The 20,700-nt window shown below is 32.7% G+C and overlaps 4 protein-coding genes across 7 annotated transcripts; all 4 read right to left on the reverse strand.

Annotated features, from left to right (window-relative positions):
• Positions 1–2,285: 2,285 nt before the first annotated feature.
• Positions 2,286–8,194, reverse strand: LOC111805516 (S-adenosyl-L-methionine-dependent tRNA 4-demethylwyosine synthase). Its single transcript, XM_023690624.1, has 8 exons — positions 7,223–8,194; positions 6,821–6,936; positions 5,957–6,132; positions 4,951–5,141; positions 4,764–4,850; positions 3,037–3,194; positions 2,732–2,942; positions 2,286–2,645 (listed from the first exon to the last, which is right to left on the reverse strand). Exons 1-8 carry the CDS (start codon positions 8,054–8,056, stop codon positions 2,499–2,501), a joined length of 1,920 nt encoding a protein of 639 aa, XP_023546392.1. The 5' UTR covers positions 8,057–8,194; the 3' UTR covers positions 2,286–2,498.
• A 444-nt stretch (positions 8,195–8,638) lies between these two features.
• On the reverse strand, positions 8,639–9,595 carry LOC111805948 (protein RADIALIS-like 3). The gene is made up of 2 exons (XM_023691254.1): positions 9,288–9,595; positions 8,639–8,742 (listed from the first exon to the last, which is right to left on the reverse strand). The coding sequence occupies exons 1-2, from the start codon at positions 9,563–9,565 to the stop codon at positions 8,718–8,720; spliced, it is 303 nt and encodes a 100-aa protein (XP_023547022.1). The 5' UTR covers positions 9,566–9,595; the 3' UTR covers positions 8,639–8,717.
• Positions 9,596–11,350: 1,755 nt separating this feature from the next.
• On the reverse strand, positions 11,351–16,604 carry LOC111805838 (5'-nucleotidase domain-containing protein 4-like). Of its 4 annotated transcripts, none has more exons than XM_023691081.1 (16): positions 15,959–16,604; positions 14,698–15,008; positions 14,472–14,549; positions 14,131–14,351; positions 13,861–13,953; positions 13,635–13,718; positions 13,437–13,553; positions 13,213–13,318; positions 13,069–13,131; positions 12,932–12,985; positions 12,686–12,743; positions 12,521–12,597; positions 12,356–12,426; positions 12,164–12,224; positions 11,806–11,874; positions 11,351–11,739 (listed from the first exon to the last, which is right to left on the reverse strand). In XM_023691081.1, exons 1-16 carry the CDS (start codon positions 16,092–16,094, stop codon positions 11,554–11,556), a joined length of 1,785 nt encoding a protein of 594 aa, XP_023546849.1. In that variant the 5' UTR covers positions 16,095–16,604; the 3' UTR covers positions 11,351–11,553. The 4 variants fall into 4 exon arrangements, with proteins under 4 accessions (XP_023546849.1, XP_023546851.1, XP_023546852.1 ...); XM_023691083.1 differs by having other exon boundaries at positions 15,727–16,604; XM_023691084.1 differs by having other exon boundaries at positions 15,694–16,604.
• Positions 16,605–19,596: 2,992 nt separating this feature from the next.
• Positions 19,597–20,271, reverse strand: LOC111805473 (B3 domain-containing protein At1g05920-like). The gene has a single exon (XM_023690581.1). It carries the CDS (start codon positions 20,269–20,271, stop codon positions 19,597–19,599), a length of 675 nt encoding a protein of 224 aa, XP_023546349.1.
• Between the last annotated feature and the right edge of the window lie 429 nt (positions 20,272–20,700).

Genomic DNA, 20,700 nt, shown 5'->3' on the forward strand with positions numbered 1-20,700 from the left:
AGATTAGAGGGGGGAAAGTAGGAGCCGCCAAAAACGTCAAATCTTTGTATCCAATCCACTACAAGTTTTTTTATTATGGCTTCTCCAATCAGCCCTACTAAACCACAACAGACAATGAGTTGAAATGGGAAGTTTTTGTAAACCCACACCCATTATGGACTCGCCGGAATTTCAATCCATTTCATTCCTTACTTTTTAGGGAAAATACCCTTTTTTTTTTTCTTTTTTTTTTCCTTTCTATAATTCAAAACCTTAACATTTTTTTTATTTTTATTACTTCAGTTTATAAATTTTACTTAAATTTTGTATTTTTGGAGTTAATTAATTTTGAAATGTATGGACCATATAGAAATCGGATCAAAGTTAATGAGTAAAAAATGTAATATTTTAAAATTTAGAAAAAATGTGTATTTCATAAATGTTTGGTTTATAAGAACTCTAGGCAATTATAAATTTAACCCACAATCTTATCAAGTTTTGTTTTTATTTGATCTCTACTTCAAAGGAAGCTTTTTGATCCGGGCTCACCTTGAAAAGTCAGAACCTCTTCGATTCTGATTTAGTCATTAATTAGTTGATGAGCCAGACCGGTGAAGCAACAACCGATGAACCGACTCACTCAAAGAATGGATGAGAAGCATAAAATTCCTATAGATCGTTTCATTTTTCAGCTGGAATCGAACGAGTTTTATGTCTAATTAGTTTTCGAGCTTTCAAAACTACAATTATCAAGTTCCCAAATCTAGCCACAACCAAATGATCAAATAATAGAACAAACTATGTTCTATTTTATAGCTTCAACCCACCAGCAGTAAAACTCTGGTCAGTTCCACAGATGACCAAAGAAATTTACCTGGCGACAAATGACCAGCAGATGAGGATCTTGTGTATCCACCATTTACCCCCACGCTTGTTTACCAAAAGCTCCAGAAGAATCTGTACTACACATCATTCTTTAATGCAAGAAGATACACTTCAGATTTCAACATTCATCAACAATTCAAACCTAAACATCCTGGAACTAAATTTGAAGTTCTGAAAGTAACCAATAAGGGTACTTTTTCAGCGAGTTGCACTCAAACTCACAAGCTTGGCTTTGGAACAATCCTATAAAAGGTATCTATCTGTTTCAACTTTTACAGCAGGGAAAATATCCACAAGCCCAGATGTATATCATGAAAAGCTTTTAAAGCTACTACTACTACTACTACTAACACAGATCTTGATTATCCACAAGCACAACCCCAGATGTATATCATGAAAAGCTTTTAAAGCTACTACTACTACTAACACAGATCTTGATTATCCACAAGCACAACCCCAGATGTATATCATGAAAAAGCTTTTAAAGCTACTACTACTACTACTAACACAGATCTTGATTATCCACAAGCACAACCCCAGATGTGTATCAAGTAAATAATGAAGGTAAGACAGATTGATTTTTCAGGATTTGATCTATGAATCTGAAGGTTGGATCCAGTAAATATTGAAGGTTCAATTATTGTTGAGTGTGCAAGTAGGTAAATGGGCAACATGGCAGGATCCATTGCTATCCTAACGTACCATATCTACCGATGGGTCCTGGCCATGGTGCCCGACTGGTTGAAATAATGTTACTCCTCTGCTGCTAAATCCAAAAAAGGTAGGCAGGCTTTAACTGGATGGTGACATGACTCTGGAGAGATGCTTAATGTTAACAGTTAGTGTTAGACATATTCACGTACCTCTATGGTGTATCTAATTCTCCAAGGACAATGGTTAGGACGGATCCCCTATAAGTGTTTCCATTTATGAACAAATCACAAGTACGCATAAATACATCAAAAACTGCAATTGTATCTAATAATCATCTTTGTTCAAGAAAACCAGAAAAAATGTAAAAGAAGACATTGCCTTACTTCTCAGCTAACTTTACATTCTTTCTTAACCTAGAACACTTCTCAAAAACACTTTTAGTCCATGAAAGTAACAATTTAGTGGTTGAGCTTTACTTGTTAATGATTTAATCATATATTTTAAAGTTTGTAAGAATTTAACCCATCAACTATAGTATACAACAATTTAGTCCTTGTATTTTAAATTTTGTTATAATTTGGTCTCCATCATGAAAACATTGTTAAGATTCAATAAGATTCTAACATTAGTAAATTTAAGTTGTTATGTAATAAAATTGACACTTAATTTTGACGAAAATTTCCATGATATGGATTAAACTGTTACAATTTTTAAGATAAAATGTAACTAAATTGTTACATACTAAAGTTTATCTTTTAACCTAGAAATTTCGTTACCAAGTGAGCTCTATATCTTCTATAATTAGAAAAGTAGAGCGAGTTTAAACATGTATACGGGCATAAATGCCACGCAAGGTGCTTTCTAAAAATAAGTAATGCCAACCTAGGCTGTTTCACAGAAGAGAATAATATAAACTACAAAAGTCCTCAAAGAAAATCGATAAGACCATTAAACAAAACTGACCCGGACATTCAAAACTATCAGGATGTGGGTTTTGGTCTATGATGTCTCTCCTTCCGGTATCGAGATTGAACAGGATCAAATCCACCTTCGTCAGCACCATATACAGCCCACGATGGTGTTGGAGCCATGTAGTCTTTGCTATCAAAAGGTTTTCCAGAGGCCACCTGAAATTTTAGAGAAGGATAAAAGTTAAAGGAACGGGGTTGAACATCACAGGTTTCATGGCAAATTAGTTGTCATCAATACAAACCAGGTCATGGAATTTCTCATAATCTATCCAAGTGAACCACTGCCCATCGACTCTAAATTTGTCAGTTTTGGCCAAGAGAACGCAACATGAGTGCACATGCTCACAAGCAACTTCATACTCCCCTTGACTTTTTGCAGCTAAAGCCTCAGAAAAAGACTTCACATCAGAATGCCAAGGAACGTTCTCCATTGTCAACTTTGATGTATTAGATCTACAGAAGAACATTAGACTCGTTATGCTCCCACAATTTTCAAATCAATATCCTCCCCACCTAATGCAAAAAAAGAAATAGAACAGAAACTCACGATCCACAATATGTGACGCCTTTGATTTCTACAAAATCAGGTTTACCAAGACTAAAAAGATTTGAATAGGCATCAATATCTTCTGTGTTCCACCCTTTTACCAATGTCAATCGATAAACTGTTCGTTGTTGCTTGTCATTTAGAGCTTTCAAGGAATCCTGCGATATTATGGAAAGTCATAAATCAGTAATTCAAAGAATATTTCGTTTCATCCACAAATTTTTTTGCACCATGATTAAGTATACATACTAATCAAAGAACTAAAGTTCTGATGGGATAACAAGTTGAAATCAATCAAAGTCTCATTTCCCCAAAGTAAAAAACATGCAAGTCTTATCTNTTTTTTTTTTTTTTTTTTTTTTTTTTTTTTTTTTTTTTTTTTTTGACAATGTACACTAGATAGCAGAATGTCTGTCGGGATTGTTATAATAGATAAGAACGAAACTGAAAGTATTTTACAAAGAAGAATAGCAAACTACTTAGTAGATAACGACAACAAAGCGGAACAACATTTTCATCAACAAAAAAGATTCAACAATGACGTGATGCAGTCATGTGCATTGCATCCTTTGTAGCTTTTCTAAATATTTATTAATGTTCAACATTATGACTTAAGAGAAATTTTTATTGATAAAATAATTCTTAATAAGTTGCATCACAACACTTAGCCGCCTCTGATGTGCCTTTTAAAATAATACTACGTACAAATACTAACAATGTAATCAACTTGTAACAAGGTCGGGTTCTTTGGCAGAACGGCTGGCTCTTTTTGTTGTTTTGCAGTTTATCTAGTTGGAAAGGAATAAAAGAGTATTCCCAGAAAGAGAGAGCTGTTGGACAGGTGTGGAATCTAGTGGTTCTCTTTAGGCTCTTAATTCAAATTTATTTTGTAATTATTTGTTTTTTTAGGTTTAGGCTTCTCTTTAGGCTCTTAATTCAAATTACTTCATAATTCTTTATTTTTTAGGTTACTGGAAGGTTGGTATTCTTTCTTATACGTGTTTCTGAGTATTGTTTCCCCTCCCCCCTCTTTTGATCGAGCCTTTTTTTCTTTTCATGTGTCTTTCCTTATTTGTTGTTCTTTCACCCGAGTTGATTTTCTATCAATGATTTATATATATATATATATATAAATAAGCAATCAAATTCACCAAACACCTCACAAGTTGCAAATCATCCAAAGTAATTGAGTAAATATCAAATGAAATGAAATTCTCTCACAATCCATCATTTATTTAATTGCTGATAAAATAACCATAGGAAGAAAGTTAATAGGAGAATATGGTTTTTAAATACACAAGATAAGTCATTGGGGATGGATACTAGATGGCAGAGTGTTTCTATGGAAAATTTAGGCACAAGCATATATGAAAGCGAGCACCAATTAATGAAAATTACTAAAATATCGGCTCTGTTCATCATGAAATGCTTCCTTCAAGGTAGGAATACATTTTAGAAGGGTTTTTCTCCCTTTTAGGTGAGTGAGGCACATTTGTTGTTTAATTTTACTTTAGCAGGCAAACTGAGATTGTAGAAAAATGTATTTGACTATTAAGCACCCAGTGTGGGCAAGAAGAGATTGGCTAAGTGAGGTTTTGAGGTGGGAACAGTTTAAGTTAACATTGTTTATTTTAACATCCCCATAAAATTTAATTTTCTCATAGATTACAATGCAGCCTAGCTCAGGAGACAGGCCTGGAAAGAGGTGAGAATAGGAGGAAACTTACAATGAATCGCTCCCAAAAGTCCCCAAAAAGTGGTCTATCAATTGCCTTCAAGCTCTCCTTAGTCGCAGCATCTACACTTACATACAACTGCATGCATCATTGAAATCAGCTAGGTAATCTAGTTATCAAGAGAATAAGCCTGACATTTGATGTTATTTAGAAAAGAAAATTTGTAAAGCATGCAAACCTGGGTGACCGGCTTCAATGATTTTATTTTATCGGGAAACTGAGCATTTGTGACTAAGAAAGTTGAAATCCGTCTTTGGTGCAATTCATCAACAAGTGTATTAATCTCTGGGTACATAATAGGTTCACCAACAAGAGATAAGGCACAATGTCTCGGAGACAAGCCTTCTTCCAATTTCTCCTGCGTAACTCCTGCAGGAAGACATCACTCATCAACAAGATTGATATGCATTGATGACTGTGTAACCACATCATCACTAAAATCCCAACTACCAACGAAAGAAAATATGCTTTTACTTTTTAGCATTGTACATGAACTTTTATTTTACGTTATGAGTGTATCTGATTACTAAAAGTAGCTTTATACTTGTTTGTGTAAAGGAGTAAGCGTTGGTCATTGACTTTCAAATTCGTTGACATNATGATGTAATAGATTTATAATGTTGCATTAAAAGTCTTAAAATAATAACGAAAAATATTCAATATAAAAGAAAAATAAAACTAACTTAAGATCTACAAAATAAAATGTAGCTACCTAACCTAGATTACTGCANAAAAACCAAATAATAACAATAATAATAAAAGGAAATTTAAAAAATAACTTTCATTTCAAGCATCCTCACAAGATTCTCAATGATAGGTACTATAAAATAAAATACTGCAACTTTACATTCTCAAGCAGCCAAATCTTCAGGAATCTTAGATTATATATTACTTAAACTTCCTTAAAAGATCTCTGTAACTCCCAAAGGGGAATTCAACTGTATAAAATGCCGTTACTTTGCGGTCTACTACTCTTGATCTCTATTTAGCCATAAAACTCCTGCAATGCCAGCGCATTTCTATGACAGTTTTAAAAGAAATAACAAACATTAACAATATTGATGATTTACCAAAAATTCAGATTCTACAACCATCAAATCACGGGAACAATTAAGTCTATCCAACAAAGGTCAATCTTCATGAAAATATTACTCACGCCAGTGCAGTACAATAGGAGCACTAACCTGGAACACCTTTCATTTGCTTGATCATTTTTTTGTGTAAATCGATTGCTGAATTCACAATATCCAATGGATCATCCATCTCCCACTGCCAACTCTTTCCTACTGGATTTGTGTGATGCCTCCAGCAGAAAACACATTTGTTGGCACAAGCCAAACTCGGAGTTGCCTCCATGCATCTGTTCTCAAAATTGAATAGTTAATCCAAGCAACTGCACTAATCAATAGATAGTTTCTACCAGTCTATCAAAAAAATTAAGAGCTTAGGAAAAGCCTTGTTGTGTGGAAGGAAAGTGAGGAGTCAACTTTAAATTCAAGTTCCCAGATGAAGAAGGATTCATAATGCAAGTTGATAAATCAAAGAAAATGATCTCTCAATATACATTTTGCATCAGTATAACAACATAAAAAGGATGTAATGGGAAAATATGAGAAAGCATGAAACTTTCTGCTTATGTTATGGAAATTGAAGATATCAGTCACGTAGGCAGAACAGTAAGGATTTCAAAAATAAAATCAGTAGCAGCTGGATGTAAAATTTGGCCGAGCAAAGAATATCAAACAAAAGTTTCTCTGATGCCACCAAAAACACTCTAGTAACTTTCAGTGATTTGAAGGCCACTGCCACCAAATTCTTATTTTTCCCTTCACCTAGCAGTCTTCAATCATATTCTATCATCCAACCTCCTAAGAACAGAAATCATTCATTTACCAAAGTAAAGAGGCATACATCTTAATTCTAATCTATGAAACGGAGAGTTCTATGCCATTGCCACTAAATGTATCAAAACATCAAATATTATAATGACCGTGAAAAGGAAAGAAGACTCGCTGTGGTCAAGCAAAATAGAATGTATGAGACATTACCGATGACTTTCTATGCCATAAAATGAATGCTTATAGCAACCTCCTCGTCCTCGAAGCTGAGACTTTGTCCATCTACATATTTTCACACCGCTGTGTGAGCCAATAATTTTATACCCCTGCATAAGAAAAACCATTTCAAGAGCCAATCAGACAACAAATGGAAAAGAAGTAAGGCTTCAACTATGACCGTTGCAAAAGATAAACTATCAAGTCATTCCAGATTTGTATTGATTCACAAGGCACCCAGAAATTGCCTAGAAAACAAGCAGTAATTCCGACAATTTGGGGGTGGACCGGAAAACACAAATTTGGAATCTATGATTAAAGGTAATGTCTGCCGAAAGCTTTCTTCATCATCTCATCATGAGAAATAAAATGCAGATAAACAGCCGAAGAAATGACCTGCTTTTCTAAGCTCGCTCTAATCACCGGGGTAACCATAACTTTTTTCCCATTCAATTTCCCATTAGTTTCGACTACATTGGTAGACTTTCTCGAAGGACCCTTCCCAGCAATATCCTCAAGATCAACGATGTCCTCCTCCCCAGAGTCGGCATCTTCGTCATCCTCCTCAACACTTTCAGCATCAAAGTCCTCATCAATCCCAGAATATAAATCCGCACCAGTGCCCACCGCATCAACCTTCAAAACCTTCAGCAATTGCCGACTCCAATCATCAAAACACTTATCTATATCACCTCCATCAACGTCTCCCTCACCAACCGCTAATATCTCCTTCGCACCCAATGCCTTCATCCGCTTGGAAAAATCCCTTGCAACCGCATTGAATGTCTCTCCATAAGCTCGACTACCAACGCCAAATACAGCAAATTTACACTGAGAAAGCAACAACGAACCAACTCTGAAATCCTCCGCGCTCTCAGAAAGCCAACTGGCGAGGAATTTAGCATGAGGAGGCGGTCCTCCATCTTCCCAAGTGGAAGCAACGAACAAAACTAAAGTCTCCTTAAAAAGATCTTCAGGCTCAAAATCCTTGGGATCGACAATATCAAACGCCAGCTCATTTGAATTCAAAACGTTAAGCAGACGATGCGCTAGGGCCTTTGAGGTACCAGTTTGGGAAATGAAGAAAAGTTTGGGTCTGCGAGAACAACCCGTAGGGTTTAAGGAGAGTTTAAGCTTTCTGAGACGGCGGGACTTGTAGAAGCAATACAAAGTGGAGGCAGAGAGAAGAGCCAGAAGGGCGAGCTTTGCGGAGCGCGAAGAAAAGGACATGGCGAGAAGAGAAGTTGGTCGATTGGTCCTAATCGGCCGTTAGGTTAATCGAGCGTAAACTGAATGCGAAGATCCTTTGCATCATTTTTGTTGCAACTCTCAAAGAATATTGGAATCTGGAGAAGAAGAAGAAGAAGCCGAGAGACTTTTTGGGGCCATAACTTTGCAGGTTGCCTTGCCGGAGCCTCCAGGTCCGATCGGCCTCTCCAATTGTGGACCGAATTGCCCAGAGCCCAATCCCAAATGTAATCCCTAGGCCCATTTCGTAAACCCTAGGCCCATTTTGAATTCTCTTTTACTTTTCGGGTTTTTATAATTTTTTTTTTTTAAATATGGTTCAAATTATTATTATTAGTTATTGGATTAAATTATCTTCTAGAGTTATCTTATCATCTTTCAATTATAATTAATCGATTAATTAGATATAAATATAAACTTTATATTTAATAAAATAAAAATAAAAAAATTAAATTTGTAATTTAACCAAATAATTTTAGTAAAAATAAACATATATTAATATAGAAATCGTAAGATTAATTAGATACATATAACATATAAATTAATAAAAATATACCGCATGAAACACATACATATATTTATACATATACATAATATATATATATATACACATACATATATGTACATATATACTTCAATGCAATCATTTTAGCTTTAGACCCTTCAATCTGCATACACCAAAGAGAGAGCATCCACAATTAGCATTAATCAATAAATAAAAACTTCATAATAAAACCATAAAATTACTAAAATTATAATATTAAAAGTTTAAGTATATTATATTCAAATTTCAAATTTTAAATATAAATTGTGTAAGACGTCGTCCATAGAATACAAACCAAAATTTAGAATCTAGACTAGACACCTACTTATTTTTAAGTTTTTTCTAGAGTGAAGACCAACACTTAACTATATAGTTCTTATGATCGAGTCACCGAAAAAGAATGTACACTCTATTGTTATAGATAGTAACTATTAGATATAATATTTTAATTATAATCTTAAGATCTAATCCAATCTAAAAACAACGTCCTGGGTGTCACTACTTTTGATCGACAGCGACATGTGTTTTTAATCGCTTAATATTAACTGTATAATGATATTATATACTTCTTCCCTAATCACCAATTAAATAGGATATTTTACTAAATAATTTATTTGGTAACGAAAATAATAATAAAAATGATTAATTTAAAGAGAGACGGAGAATTACGTTTGTTCTTCGTCAAGAAAGGTGTTGGAGGAATAGTGTTTAGGAGGTTTAGAATAATTGGGCAAAGGAACTCTGCCGGTCTCGATATTGTGGACGTCCTCCACCAGCATCTCGTAGTGCCTCTTCACTTCCTCCGCCGTCTTCCCGCCGACGGAACTTGCCAAGTTCTGCCACCGGTCCGGCGAGTCCTTGTCGTACACCGTCAGAGCATTTTCGAACACCTTGTTTTGCTTTGAACTCCAGCTTGAAGAAGACGACGAAGAAGAAGAAGATGTCATTTTAATAAATAATTAATTTTCTTACCTGCAAATACATCTCCCCGTCGCTTCTCTATTTATAGACCAATATATATATATATATATAAAGTTATTCTTAAAAAATCTATTATTTTCTTCCATTCTTTTTCATTGCCAACTTGTTTCTTAGTCAAAATTTATGGTCACCCACCAACTTTCTTTTGTTAATTATTAAATGAATTCTTGTATTTTAGATTTAAATAATTAATAATTAGAGCCTAGGTTTTTTTTTATTTTTTTTTATTTTTTTTAATGATCAAATACATTTAAATAAAGATAAGGAAATAGTTTTTAAGATATGGTTAAATAATTATTTTTAATATAGAAAAAAATGAAATTCTAATATTTGGATTTTTTTCGAAGGTAATTTTGAAAAATATTGAAAACAACGCTCAAAATCTATAGATTAGGAGTGTAATAATTAAATTTATATTTTAGTATTAAATATAAATAGATATTTTGGGGGGATTCTCTAATTTTCCAAAGTTGGAGGAGTAAAAGTCAAGAAAGAATTTAAAGGGGGATCGCAAAAAAACAAAAAGGATGGTAACGTATTTAGAATAACTTTAAAAAATTGAATCATAAAATTTTTAATTAAAAGAATCAGGACGAGTATTTATTTCTTTTAATCACAATTTTATTTTCAATTTTATGAGAATTAAAGTCTTGAGTAAAAGTGACTTACTAAATTAAAAATTTTGTAAAAGAATAAGAATAGTAACGTATTTAAAATAACTTTAAAAAAAATGTATTTTAAACAAAATAAAAATTTCTATGAAAACCTTTTAAAAAAAATAATAATTTAAATCGGCAATGAATTGATTATAAATAGAAAATCATCAAAATCTTTAATACGAAAGAAAATATATTTATAATTAATAGGTTTAGTACAACTAAATTATTTTATGTTATTTAAAGTATTTTTAGTTTTTTATTATTATTCTTTTTTTTTTATGATTGAAATGTGCATTTGAAATATTTATTTATTTATTTTGTATTTAAATGGCAAGTTGTAAATGTGGGTCATCTCATCTCTTCCTTTTGGCTATGGGGTTGAAGATGCAATACTTTTTCAATTGGTTCCTTCCTTTTTGTGGAAGCAAAACTCAAATCCATGCTAATATTCTCTATTTTAATTCATTTAAATGCTTTTATTTTAAAAAAGAAAATTATTATTTTTATCCGGAATCTCTATCATCTTTTCTCGAGAAAGATATCTCTCACTTATAATATATTATACTATGTTTGACGACAAATTTTCACGACTCTCAATTTTTAAAAATTAACGATGAATTTGATAAATTTATTGAAAAAATATCAAAACTATATCTTATAGTTTGAATGACATTTTAAAATATAATTTATAAATCAATAGCATTGCCCAAAGATAGTCCTTCAAGTTGGCTTGATTCCATACCAAAAAGATATATATAGATGAATAGATATACCAAAATCATTATCCCCACCCTTGTAAAATAAAAATATTTTATCTAAAATCATAATAGGTATTATTTAAATAAATTTAAATTTTTTAAAAAATGTTTCGTTCCTCTCTCTAACTGAGGTATAATCTCACAAAAATTAGGTGTTAAATAATTTTACTAAAATTCATAAATTTCAATAAAACTCGAGCTAAGGTTGTTTTTCTTTCAAATTTTCTCAATTATAAATATATATATTTATTTATTACTAAATTATATTAAAAAGGAAACTAGAATGGCAATAAATTTTTATTTCTAAAATTTGTAAGAGAAAGATTTGAAGAAAAATGAAGAACAATTACCAAATAATTATTTTTGTGAATGTAAAGGAAATTACAAATACAAATTTTTTCTGAAATGTTGAATGGTGCAAGTGCGACTATGTACTAACACTGCTAACAAATCAGTGGGGGAAGGAAGCCCAATTCCCACTCTTCTCTTTAGAGGAATTTATGAACACACACAGTTTTTATTTTTTTTGAACTATTTTCACAAACAGATGATCCCAAATTCATGGGGCATAAAATCTTCACTCGGCCTGTAGTATTTATCTGGGGAGTATAAGCTCAAGTTCGTGACTTGGCTGCTGTAAAGGCATGCAAATCTCTCTACTTGATGAGCAAATCTCGAGTTTTGATATCCAGTTTTCATCAGCTGTCCCCAAACTCCATGAAACTGCCATTTAATTCAAGGGAATGAACCTTTTTCTTTAAGTTTCTTCCAAATTTTGAACCATAATACCTGTAATACCTGTCGGTGACATTCCCGGAGCGCGTCTTGATGACTCAGCCGCACTCGTTCGCGTTCACCCTGTAAAACGAAACCAGTGAAGCTTCATTTTCATGTAGAATGTGTTGAGGATTATTGGGAGTGAGTCCCGCGTTGGCTAATTTAGGGAATGACCATGAGTTTATAAGTGAGGAATACTATCTCCATTGGCATGAGGCCTTTCCATACTCAAAGTGGACAATATCATACCATTGTGGAGGGTCGTGATTCCTAACAGAATGATGATAATAATAGTTCGTATTCATTTTAATATCACTCGTCCGTGTTCGAGTTCGTGTTATGGTTGAATTATGATGATGATGAGAATCACCTCTAGCTGATGTAGTTCACCAGATAATCTGTCCTTCTCATCAGCCTCGACGTCTTCAAACCTATACCAAGAATTATTACTTTCGTCTCAGTGAAACCGACATCGCTATCGCTGTTCTTAACTTGTTGACGAAGACGGACAGAGACAGGGGAATAGAACAAAATGAGGAAGAAGTCCAGAAAGAGTACTTACTTGAGAGACCACTTCAAATGATGTATTTTGTCTTCAATAAGGTTCCGCTCGTTTCTTAGTTCCTGAAGTTCCTGCACAATGTTGACTTAAACATTACATCAAGGGATTCATGAGTCGATCAGATATAATCTTGCATAGTTTTTGACAAAGAACGAAGTCGAAAACCTTGCGGGTCTTCCTCAACTCCCATAAGAGCTCGACCTCCCTTTCGAGCTCTGGAACGACAAGCATAGTCCTCCATCCTGCCAAATCGCCGAGCAATGAATGATAGATGATTATAATAGAATACACACAAGGGAATGACAAACGAGGGAGAAACGTGGCGTATACCGAGAGCCTTTTTGCTTCGTAATATATCTCCATAGATGTGATCTCCAACATAGAGAACCTTAAAAGAATAGAAAAGGGGGCAAAAATTAGAGGTGAAGTACCAAGATTAAGCATACAAATGCGATAAAACGAAATAGTGATGTTCGAAAACCGACGAAAATCGACTTATTATGCAAACTATCACTATTTTTATTCTTTGTTCCTATTTTTATTCCAAGCCCTCTACTAGATAAAGTAAGAGTTCACCTGTGAGCTTGATTCAATGGACAGAAGTTTATGCAGATGCCTGACATTGCCTCCCTGACAGAATGAATGTTAAAGGCAATCTAAGTATCATATTGGAAGGATAAGGATTCAACTTGACAGAAGATTTCATCCCAAACCTGAAAAACTCGACAGGATTTAGCTAACTTCGTCGGTGACAATGCTAGGGATGCACCTCCCACCTTCAACGATGAATTAAGGTCAACTTAAAGCCATAAACAAAATGCATTTGATGGTACCGTAGCATGCTTTACACAGCTAACCTGAGGCATGGGCGAGCCATTATCAGTATTAAGTAGCATTCCTGACTTTGCATCGACCTCAAATAGATTAGCACGGTTATCGTCATGGAAAAAGCCTGGTTTAGCACTGTTTTCACAGATAATGTTATAACAAAAACAATGAAACAGAAAACAACAATGAAAAAGCTTCAAGGAAAAACATGTCAAGATTCGAAATCAGATGAGTTTGAATCGAACTAGTTAACCTGCCAGTGATAACAACATCGAAATACTGAAGCCAATCAAAATTCAACTTCTGATCACCATCTGGTACAGAAGAATTACAAAGGAAGTTCATCACAACGTTTGTATAGTCCCATAAGCTGCAATCAGTATTGATCATAATATAAGCCCATAGGAACCATATATGCCCTGACAAAAGTAATATTACGTAGCTAATATACCTGTTTGTCACCAAGAAAGTAGAGCGGCCCGAATCTCTGAGCATTTTAAGCATGGGCAAAATCGACGTATCCACGTTGATATACCTAAGAAGGCATTGCCCAAAAGTGGGGGAAGAAAAAAAGTCAGTTCAAGATTTACAAGAAGCAAATCAGCATAATAGATACTAAGTCAATCTGCAAGACCAATTATTTGATCACTAAAGAACATCTCACTACAAGATTTAACCTTTCGGGATCTTTTGCGACCATTTGCTTTAAGGTTCCGTCGCGGTGACACAAATCTACTGCAGCTCTTACATCTTTATACATTCGAGCATAGCTGGAAGAACAAAATGAGAAACAATATAGAGCAACTAAACAGATCAAAATCAAGATAATACCACAAGACACATTTATCTTCAAGTCCGATGATAATTTAATTGGTTGTAACAAAATACATAACAGGTCTCTCATATAGTAAAGAGTTCATTGAATTCACCAAATACAATCTACCTACTCGATATCTTCTGGAACTTTGTCTGGATTGTTATCCTTGAAGTCGACAAGTTGAGCGAACAAGTAGGCTTCAGCTAGTGAAAAAAGGGTATCGATGAGAGCATAGTCAGGTTCGTCGAAAGAATCCCGTACTAGAGTGTTTCCATAGGTCTCGACCTTATCATCCTTGGACAACTCTTTGAAACCATGGTAGGCCACTTTGACATACTTGTGCCTATCCATCTGTACACAGACATTACGTCAATCATTCGAGTCGTTACAAGTCAATTGAAATTATTGCATAAGAAAATAAAATTAAGTTGGAGGAGAAATTAATGGGAAAAAGTAAAAGAGTAGAGTTACCTTCAATATATTGCCTCTCTTTTTATCAAGAACCAAACCTCTGACCATGTATTTCCAATCAAACGACCAACTCAGCAACTGTACACGGTCAAACATTCTTAATCAACGAACAAATAACGCTACATCTCTTCTTCGTTTTTTTTTTTTTTTCATTGTATTAAAGAAGTAAAGATGTAAACTTAGCATTAAAAATTTATTATCCTTTAAGTGGAAAATGAGAACAAACCTCTTCAGAATATCCCAAATCATAAACCAGTTTTCTTATTGTGCCTGCATATGCGAGGGACTCAAAAGTTTCTGCCTTGTATTGAGCCAACGTGTAATCCATGTCAAACCCAACGGCAACAATGTTCTTCATATTCAAAGATCTATTGCAAAAAATCTGCTTTCCAATGTCAATTTTGCACTCTACTGATGATGACCATATGCGCGGGTCATCCTCGACATGGTTAACATCAAAAGAATGTGTTCTCTTGTCCTTCATGACAGTCCCAAGGTTCTCACCCATGGCATCAATAGAACGCAACCAATTTAATCCTGCCATGGTACCGAGACAAACCCATCAATGAACTCAAAGACGAACATTCAATACCACTCTCTCGTTCCATATAAATTTATAACACTTGCCCTTGAAATAACAATAATACCACTTCCTAAGCACAAATATTATCTGGTTATTGGAGGAAAGAGCAAATTCTACTGTTAGTGGAAACGTTTCCTATCTACTTAGTTGCTTATCTATGAACACAAATGTGAGCTCCCAATTTCCTCCCTCTACAATTGATCGCCATCTCTAATGCATGAAGAAGGAATTGTTGCACAGAAAGTAAAAAAAAAAACAGAGAAGCAGAAGGTTCAACAACACAAGAATTAAGTGTGCTTCAGCAATTCACGCCTAAAGGAAGCAAGATGATCGGGTTCTCGATACCATTTCTAAGGGAGAGGTAAACACATTCTAAAAAAAAAAATTCAGAAGTTGAAATAACAAACCTTCTGATAAACCAAGCCAAACCCAAATCCAATCCACACCAAAAATCCAACTCTTTCAAACAAAAAGGAAAGAACCCTTTTAGGTTCTTTAAATATCTCACTCAAGGACACAATTCTTCAATGACAAAATCTTCAAATTTTGCCCCAATAAACAGGAAAACACATGCAAATAAGCATACAATCTTGATACATACATAAACAAAAATAAATAGACAGGAACACCAGGACATACATGTGAGAGGAAAAGGAAAATTGAGCAACGAACCTGAATCAGAATCGAGCTAAATCCTCAAAAGATACACTAAAACGTTAATTACAACCGAGCAACGTATGGAAATGAAGGTTGAGAAGATAGAACAGGGAACGCAGAAATTATTAAGGGGGGAGTTAATAACACGTTTGAATTGACCCTATTTTGGTAGAGTTGTAAATGCACCACAGACGTCAAACCCAACATTAAATATAGGAAAGAAAAGAAGAAGAAAAAGAAGACGAACCTAAGGTATGAATCCCTTTGGGTTTGCGGATAAAGCAATTGGGATTTCCGAGAAAATTTGAGGAGGAAAAAGGGTATGCGAAGTCGAGCGAGAACAAGGAGAGGCAAAGAGAAACCTGTCTCCTGGGAATTCGCATAGTGGGAATTTAAATAGGCATTTAAGGGAAGGGAGAGTTAAAAATGAAGGGAGAAAAATATAGAAAAAGGAGAAGAGAGAATCAGATTCCGAAATGGACGCGACAGATGTTGGATTAGGAGCTGTCGCATTGGGAAATTGAAGCAGAGGGGAGAGAAGGAGAAAGAGAAAGAACAAATCTAAATTCCCAAAACAAATGAAGAGTAGCGGAGATTGAATTCGAACCCAGAATCATAGTTATCACACATAATTTGGGAAAATGGAATCGTAACCCTAATTTTCGATTCCCTATCCACCGGAAATTGGGCGGAGGCCTCGTGGTTTGATCTCTCGTTCCGGTTGCTGAATCTGAATCATCTTCGAACACAGATTGTTTGCACCACGTGGAAAACGCTTATAAGAGAGAGATTGTGGTTCACGATTACTGCTGGATGGGACGGCGGCGATCAGTTTCGCCGATGAACAATAGAAGGCGAAGATTCAACCTCCATTTATTTTTATTTTTTTACAATTTATTTATTTTCCCCTCTTTTCCTCGCCTTCGCAACGGGAAACTGTCCATTGCAGAAATCTGGCGGGTAAATTTCTTTCTTTTTCTTTTATTTTCTTTTATTTTCTTTTATTTTCTTTCTCTCCAACCGTCTTCTTTTTTTCTTTAACAATTTTAAGTCAAATTTAAAGCCTTAATTTAATTTATAAGTAATTTTTCACACTTAGTTTTAATTTATTCTCTCATTTTATATTTTTTTAATTTTAATATTCAATTATTCTCGAATATTTTTTATATATTACAAGATAATGATAGATTCGAAGTATATTAAAATGAATCTAGACTTTTATTTCAAATTATTCTAATTAAAAATATTTTACACTCATTTATACTAACTTAAATTCCTATTCTTTTAATTTTATTCTTCGGTATAAAAAATTTACACGAGTACTCTTGTAATTATGACATCATTTTATATAATAAATTTTTCACATGGTGGAAATATATGAACCAAAAAAAACATAGTGATCGTTTCCTAGTTTGGTACTTAATTTTTTTTAGAATAATTCTTTAAAATAATTAGACCCACCCTAACACGGTGGGACGGCGAGCAGAGGAAAGATTCCCACCTTCCAAATTAAAATAACCAAAATAAATAAATAAATAAACAAATAAATGCTGCACTTTCAAGAACCTAAGTTATATTAATAAACTAGACACGTTTTTCGTTTATACTTTAAAATAATAAAAATATTATATCATAATATTCCAAAATAAGATATATTTATTCTAAAAGGAAAGGAATATTATTAAATTAATTCTACGATCATTACATTTACAATTAAACGACTATGTATTTTATAATTCTATACAATTTATATTTTTTAGGCTAAATATTTTTATTTTTAATTTTATCATATAAAAAAATACAATCTTAAAAAAAACAAATTCAGATCATTATATTATTTAGTTTTTGATAATTTTAGGAGATAACAAAGTTATAATCTCTACGAATATGAATATTTTGAAAATGAAAAGGTACATTGACTAATTATTTCAATAGTCAATTTTATTTAAAAAATTATTAGTTCGTATTTAATCGTAATTAGTATCAGTATTCAAAGTAAAGAATTTCGAATTTTCTTCTATTATTTTTTGTAAAATGACTTTATATTCTTTTTTTGGTTTATTTTTCTTCATTTATAGGTTCTTTATTCCGAAAGTATATAAAAACACGCTATTTATTATTAGTTTTATTTTTAAAGTTTATGCATATCTTCAACATATTTTTATTTTTTTATTTAAAATTAAACTTTTTTTTTTTATTAAACTAAAATGCTATTTTTTATTTTTTAAGTCCTGTCTTTTCGTCTTTTATAATTTTAAATATCAATTTTCAGAATTAAATGCAGAAAATTAAACTAAAAAAAACTTCAACATATTTAGAAACGTGTTATTTAAAATTGATAAAAAAAAAAAAAGAAGTTAATTTTTAAATATTTTGACTTTAAAAATGTTATTTAAATAAGTTCATTTTCAATATAACAATAATAAAATAAAAATTAATCGTTTTGTTAATAAACTTTTATTATAATCATGGTGATCACTGTAAAACAATTACGTAAAAAAACTAAAGCTAATTTGTATTATTTTATCATTTTTATTAATAATAATATATTTTTAAATTAAAAAATAAATCAACTATTCAAAATATCTACATTCATTTAAACTTATTTTAAGTTATTTAGATATATATTAAATATGTTTGATTGAGAACGAGATATTTAGAGCATGTAATGCACATGTGTGCAATCTAAAATAATAAAAAAAAATTAAACCATATTTCAATTTTAAAATTATAATAGTTAGCTGTAAAATTTAAATAAAATATGAACACGGGACTCAATCTTATATGTATTTTATTTATCTTATTTTAACTAATAATATGTTTTGATTATAAGAGTGAGTGACAATTTTAATAATCTACAAAATTTAAATTAATGTTTTATAATGGCAGGAAATAACGACATCCATAAAAATATAATTTATTTATATGTAAATTTAATAATATTCTCCTACGATACTAGCCACAAGTATAAAAATATATTAATATATTAATATTTTAATGTACAGCCAAATACAGTTGTATTTGATTTTTATGCCGTTTATTTTCAACCAATAGCATAGTTTCCCATATATATCATATTATAAAGTAAATATCTAGATATTTACCTCTTACCTTTTATCATTTTTTCAATATATTTCTTTGAATTCAATTCCCTCAATTAATTAATAAGTTTTTTTTAAGTACATTAATAAAATTTGTGCTCAATAATTTATAAACGAATAAAGGGTAATAAGTAAAATAATTATTTATTTATTAACCTGAGTTTAATGAAAGATGTTTATTTACTCGGCCAAGCATAATTTTGTAGGGACCTAATTTAGATGAGCGGATCATCTCTTAAATGGGGGTGGGAGTGAGGAGAATTTTTCCCCATCGAGTCCAGCACTGGGGACTCATCCTCATCCCCATTGAGCCCGATATCAGGGACTGTATTCCTCATCCCTATCTCCATCGAGCCCAAAATTAATAAATTAGTTTTTTAAAAAATATTTTACATGTTCTTACGATTATATTTTCATAATTTTCTACAAATACCCATCATTATATTTTATTTTGGCCGATAAGTTCAGTTTATGAAACATCGTGAGCTCTCGGGTTTGTTATAAATATTTTTATTTATATATTATAATTGTTCAGAGCGAAAGTCCTTATTTCAAACCTAATATTATAACAAAAAAAAAAAAAAAAGTTTGAGACTGAGAAACAATAGTTATAGCAATTCAAGTATCTAATAAATAATATATTTTATTGAAACGTTCTAAAGAAAAAGTAAAAGACTCGGTTATACCGATTATAAATATAAAAATGAATAATACTATCTCTATTGATATGAAACGAAATGGTGAATTTACGTGTAATTAAATTACACAAAATAAAATAATAAAATCAAATAAAATTAAAGATCCCCTCAGAGATGTCAAGCTTAACGAGGGCGAAACAGAGAGTGTGATCGTTAACTATAAAAGCATTATTGTTTGATCGGAAACTCCAGAGTTGGATGTAATCGCCACTTTCCAATGAGTTTTGTTCGGCGAAAGAATTCCATCGAGACGCCAAGCAGTAGTTATGGCCGCTCCCAATCTTCCACAATTTCAAGCCAATTACGGTCTCTCTCAACGCCGAATCGATTATCGCCACCTGCATTCCGATCCTCCTCCTCCTCCTCCGATCAACCTCTTCTTGCATCATCAACTCCGCCTCCTCCTCCGTCGCGAAATCGTTCATAAGCTTCTTCGTCGGAATCAACAACCGGCCATGGTTCTTATTCCGATCACTTTCTTGCAATTGCTTCTGCGTCACTAATTGTACGTCGGTGCCTCCCATTGCTTCAATCCTCTCTCGCAGCGCCGCCGGCATCTCCACTGTACTCGAAAACACCATCTCTCTTCGCCTCTTCCTCTTCGGCTCATCATCACAATCTCTGTTCTTCCTCTTGTTCGTATCAAGACCGAACGATGAGATCAGATCCAAAGTCTTGGAAACGACGCCGCTTTGAGCCATCTCTGCTGTTCTTGAGAGACGAAGGCAGAGATGAAATCCAAATCCAAGTCTGGGATCCATTAAATACACAACTCCTTGGTTGTTCTTTCATCTTCATAATCCTAAACACTTCTTGAAAATATCTTATCTATTTCCAAATTCCGCTTCTTAATCGGAAATGGAATCCAAAGATTGCGTTTTAAATCCTCTGTTTCCTTCAAATGGCGGGAAATACAGGTAAATTTTATAAACCGCCTTATTACAATAATATTTTATAATTTATTTATTTTTAAAATATTTATTATTGCGATATTTGAATTTTTTTTTTGTTGTAATATTTTAAAGTTTATACATAATTATATTTAATTATCTTATTATCTTAGGTAAATCCCTATTTATTATGAATAAAGCTTTATCCAAAAGCGGTTAGAATTTTAAATTTTATTAAATTATATTAAAAAAATAAATATTATAATTTTATCGAAGATCAATTTTCACTAACTCAAATAA

This window comes from Cucurbita pepo, chromosome LG11, assembly GCF_002806865.2.
Source record: "Cucurbita pepo subsp. pepo cultivar mu-cu-16 chromosome LG11, ASM280686v2, whole genome shotgun sequence".
Classification (NCBI taxonomy): Eukaryota; Viridiplantae; Streptophyta; class Magnoliopsida; order Cucurbitales; family Cucurbitaceae; genus Cucurbita; species Cucurbita pepo.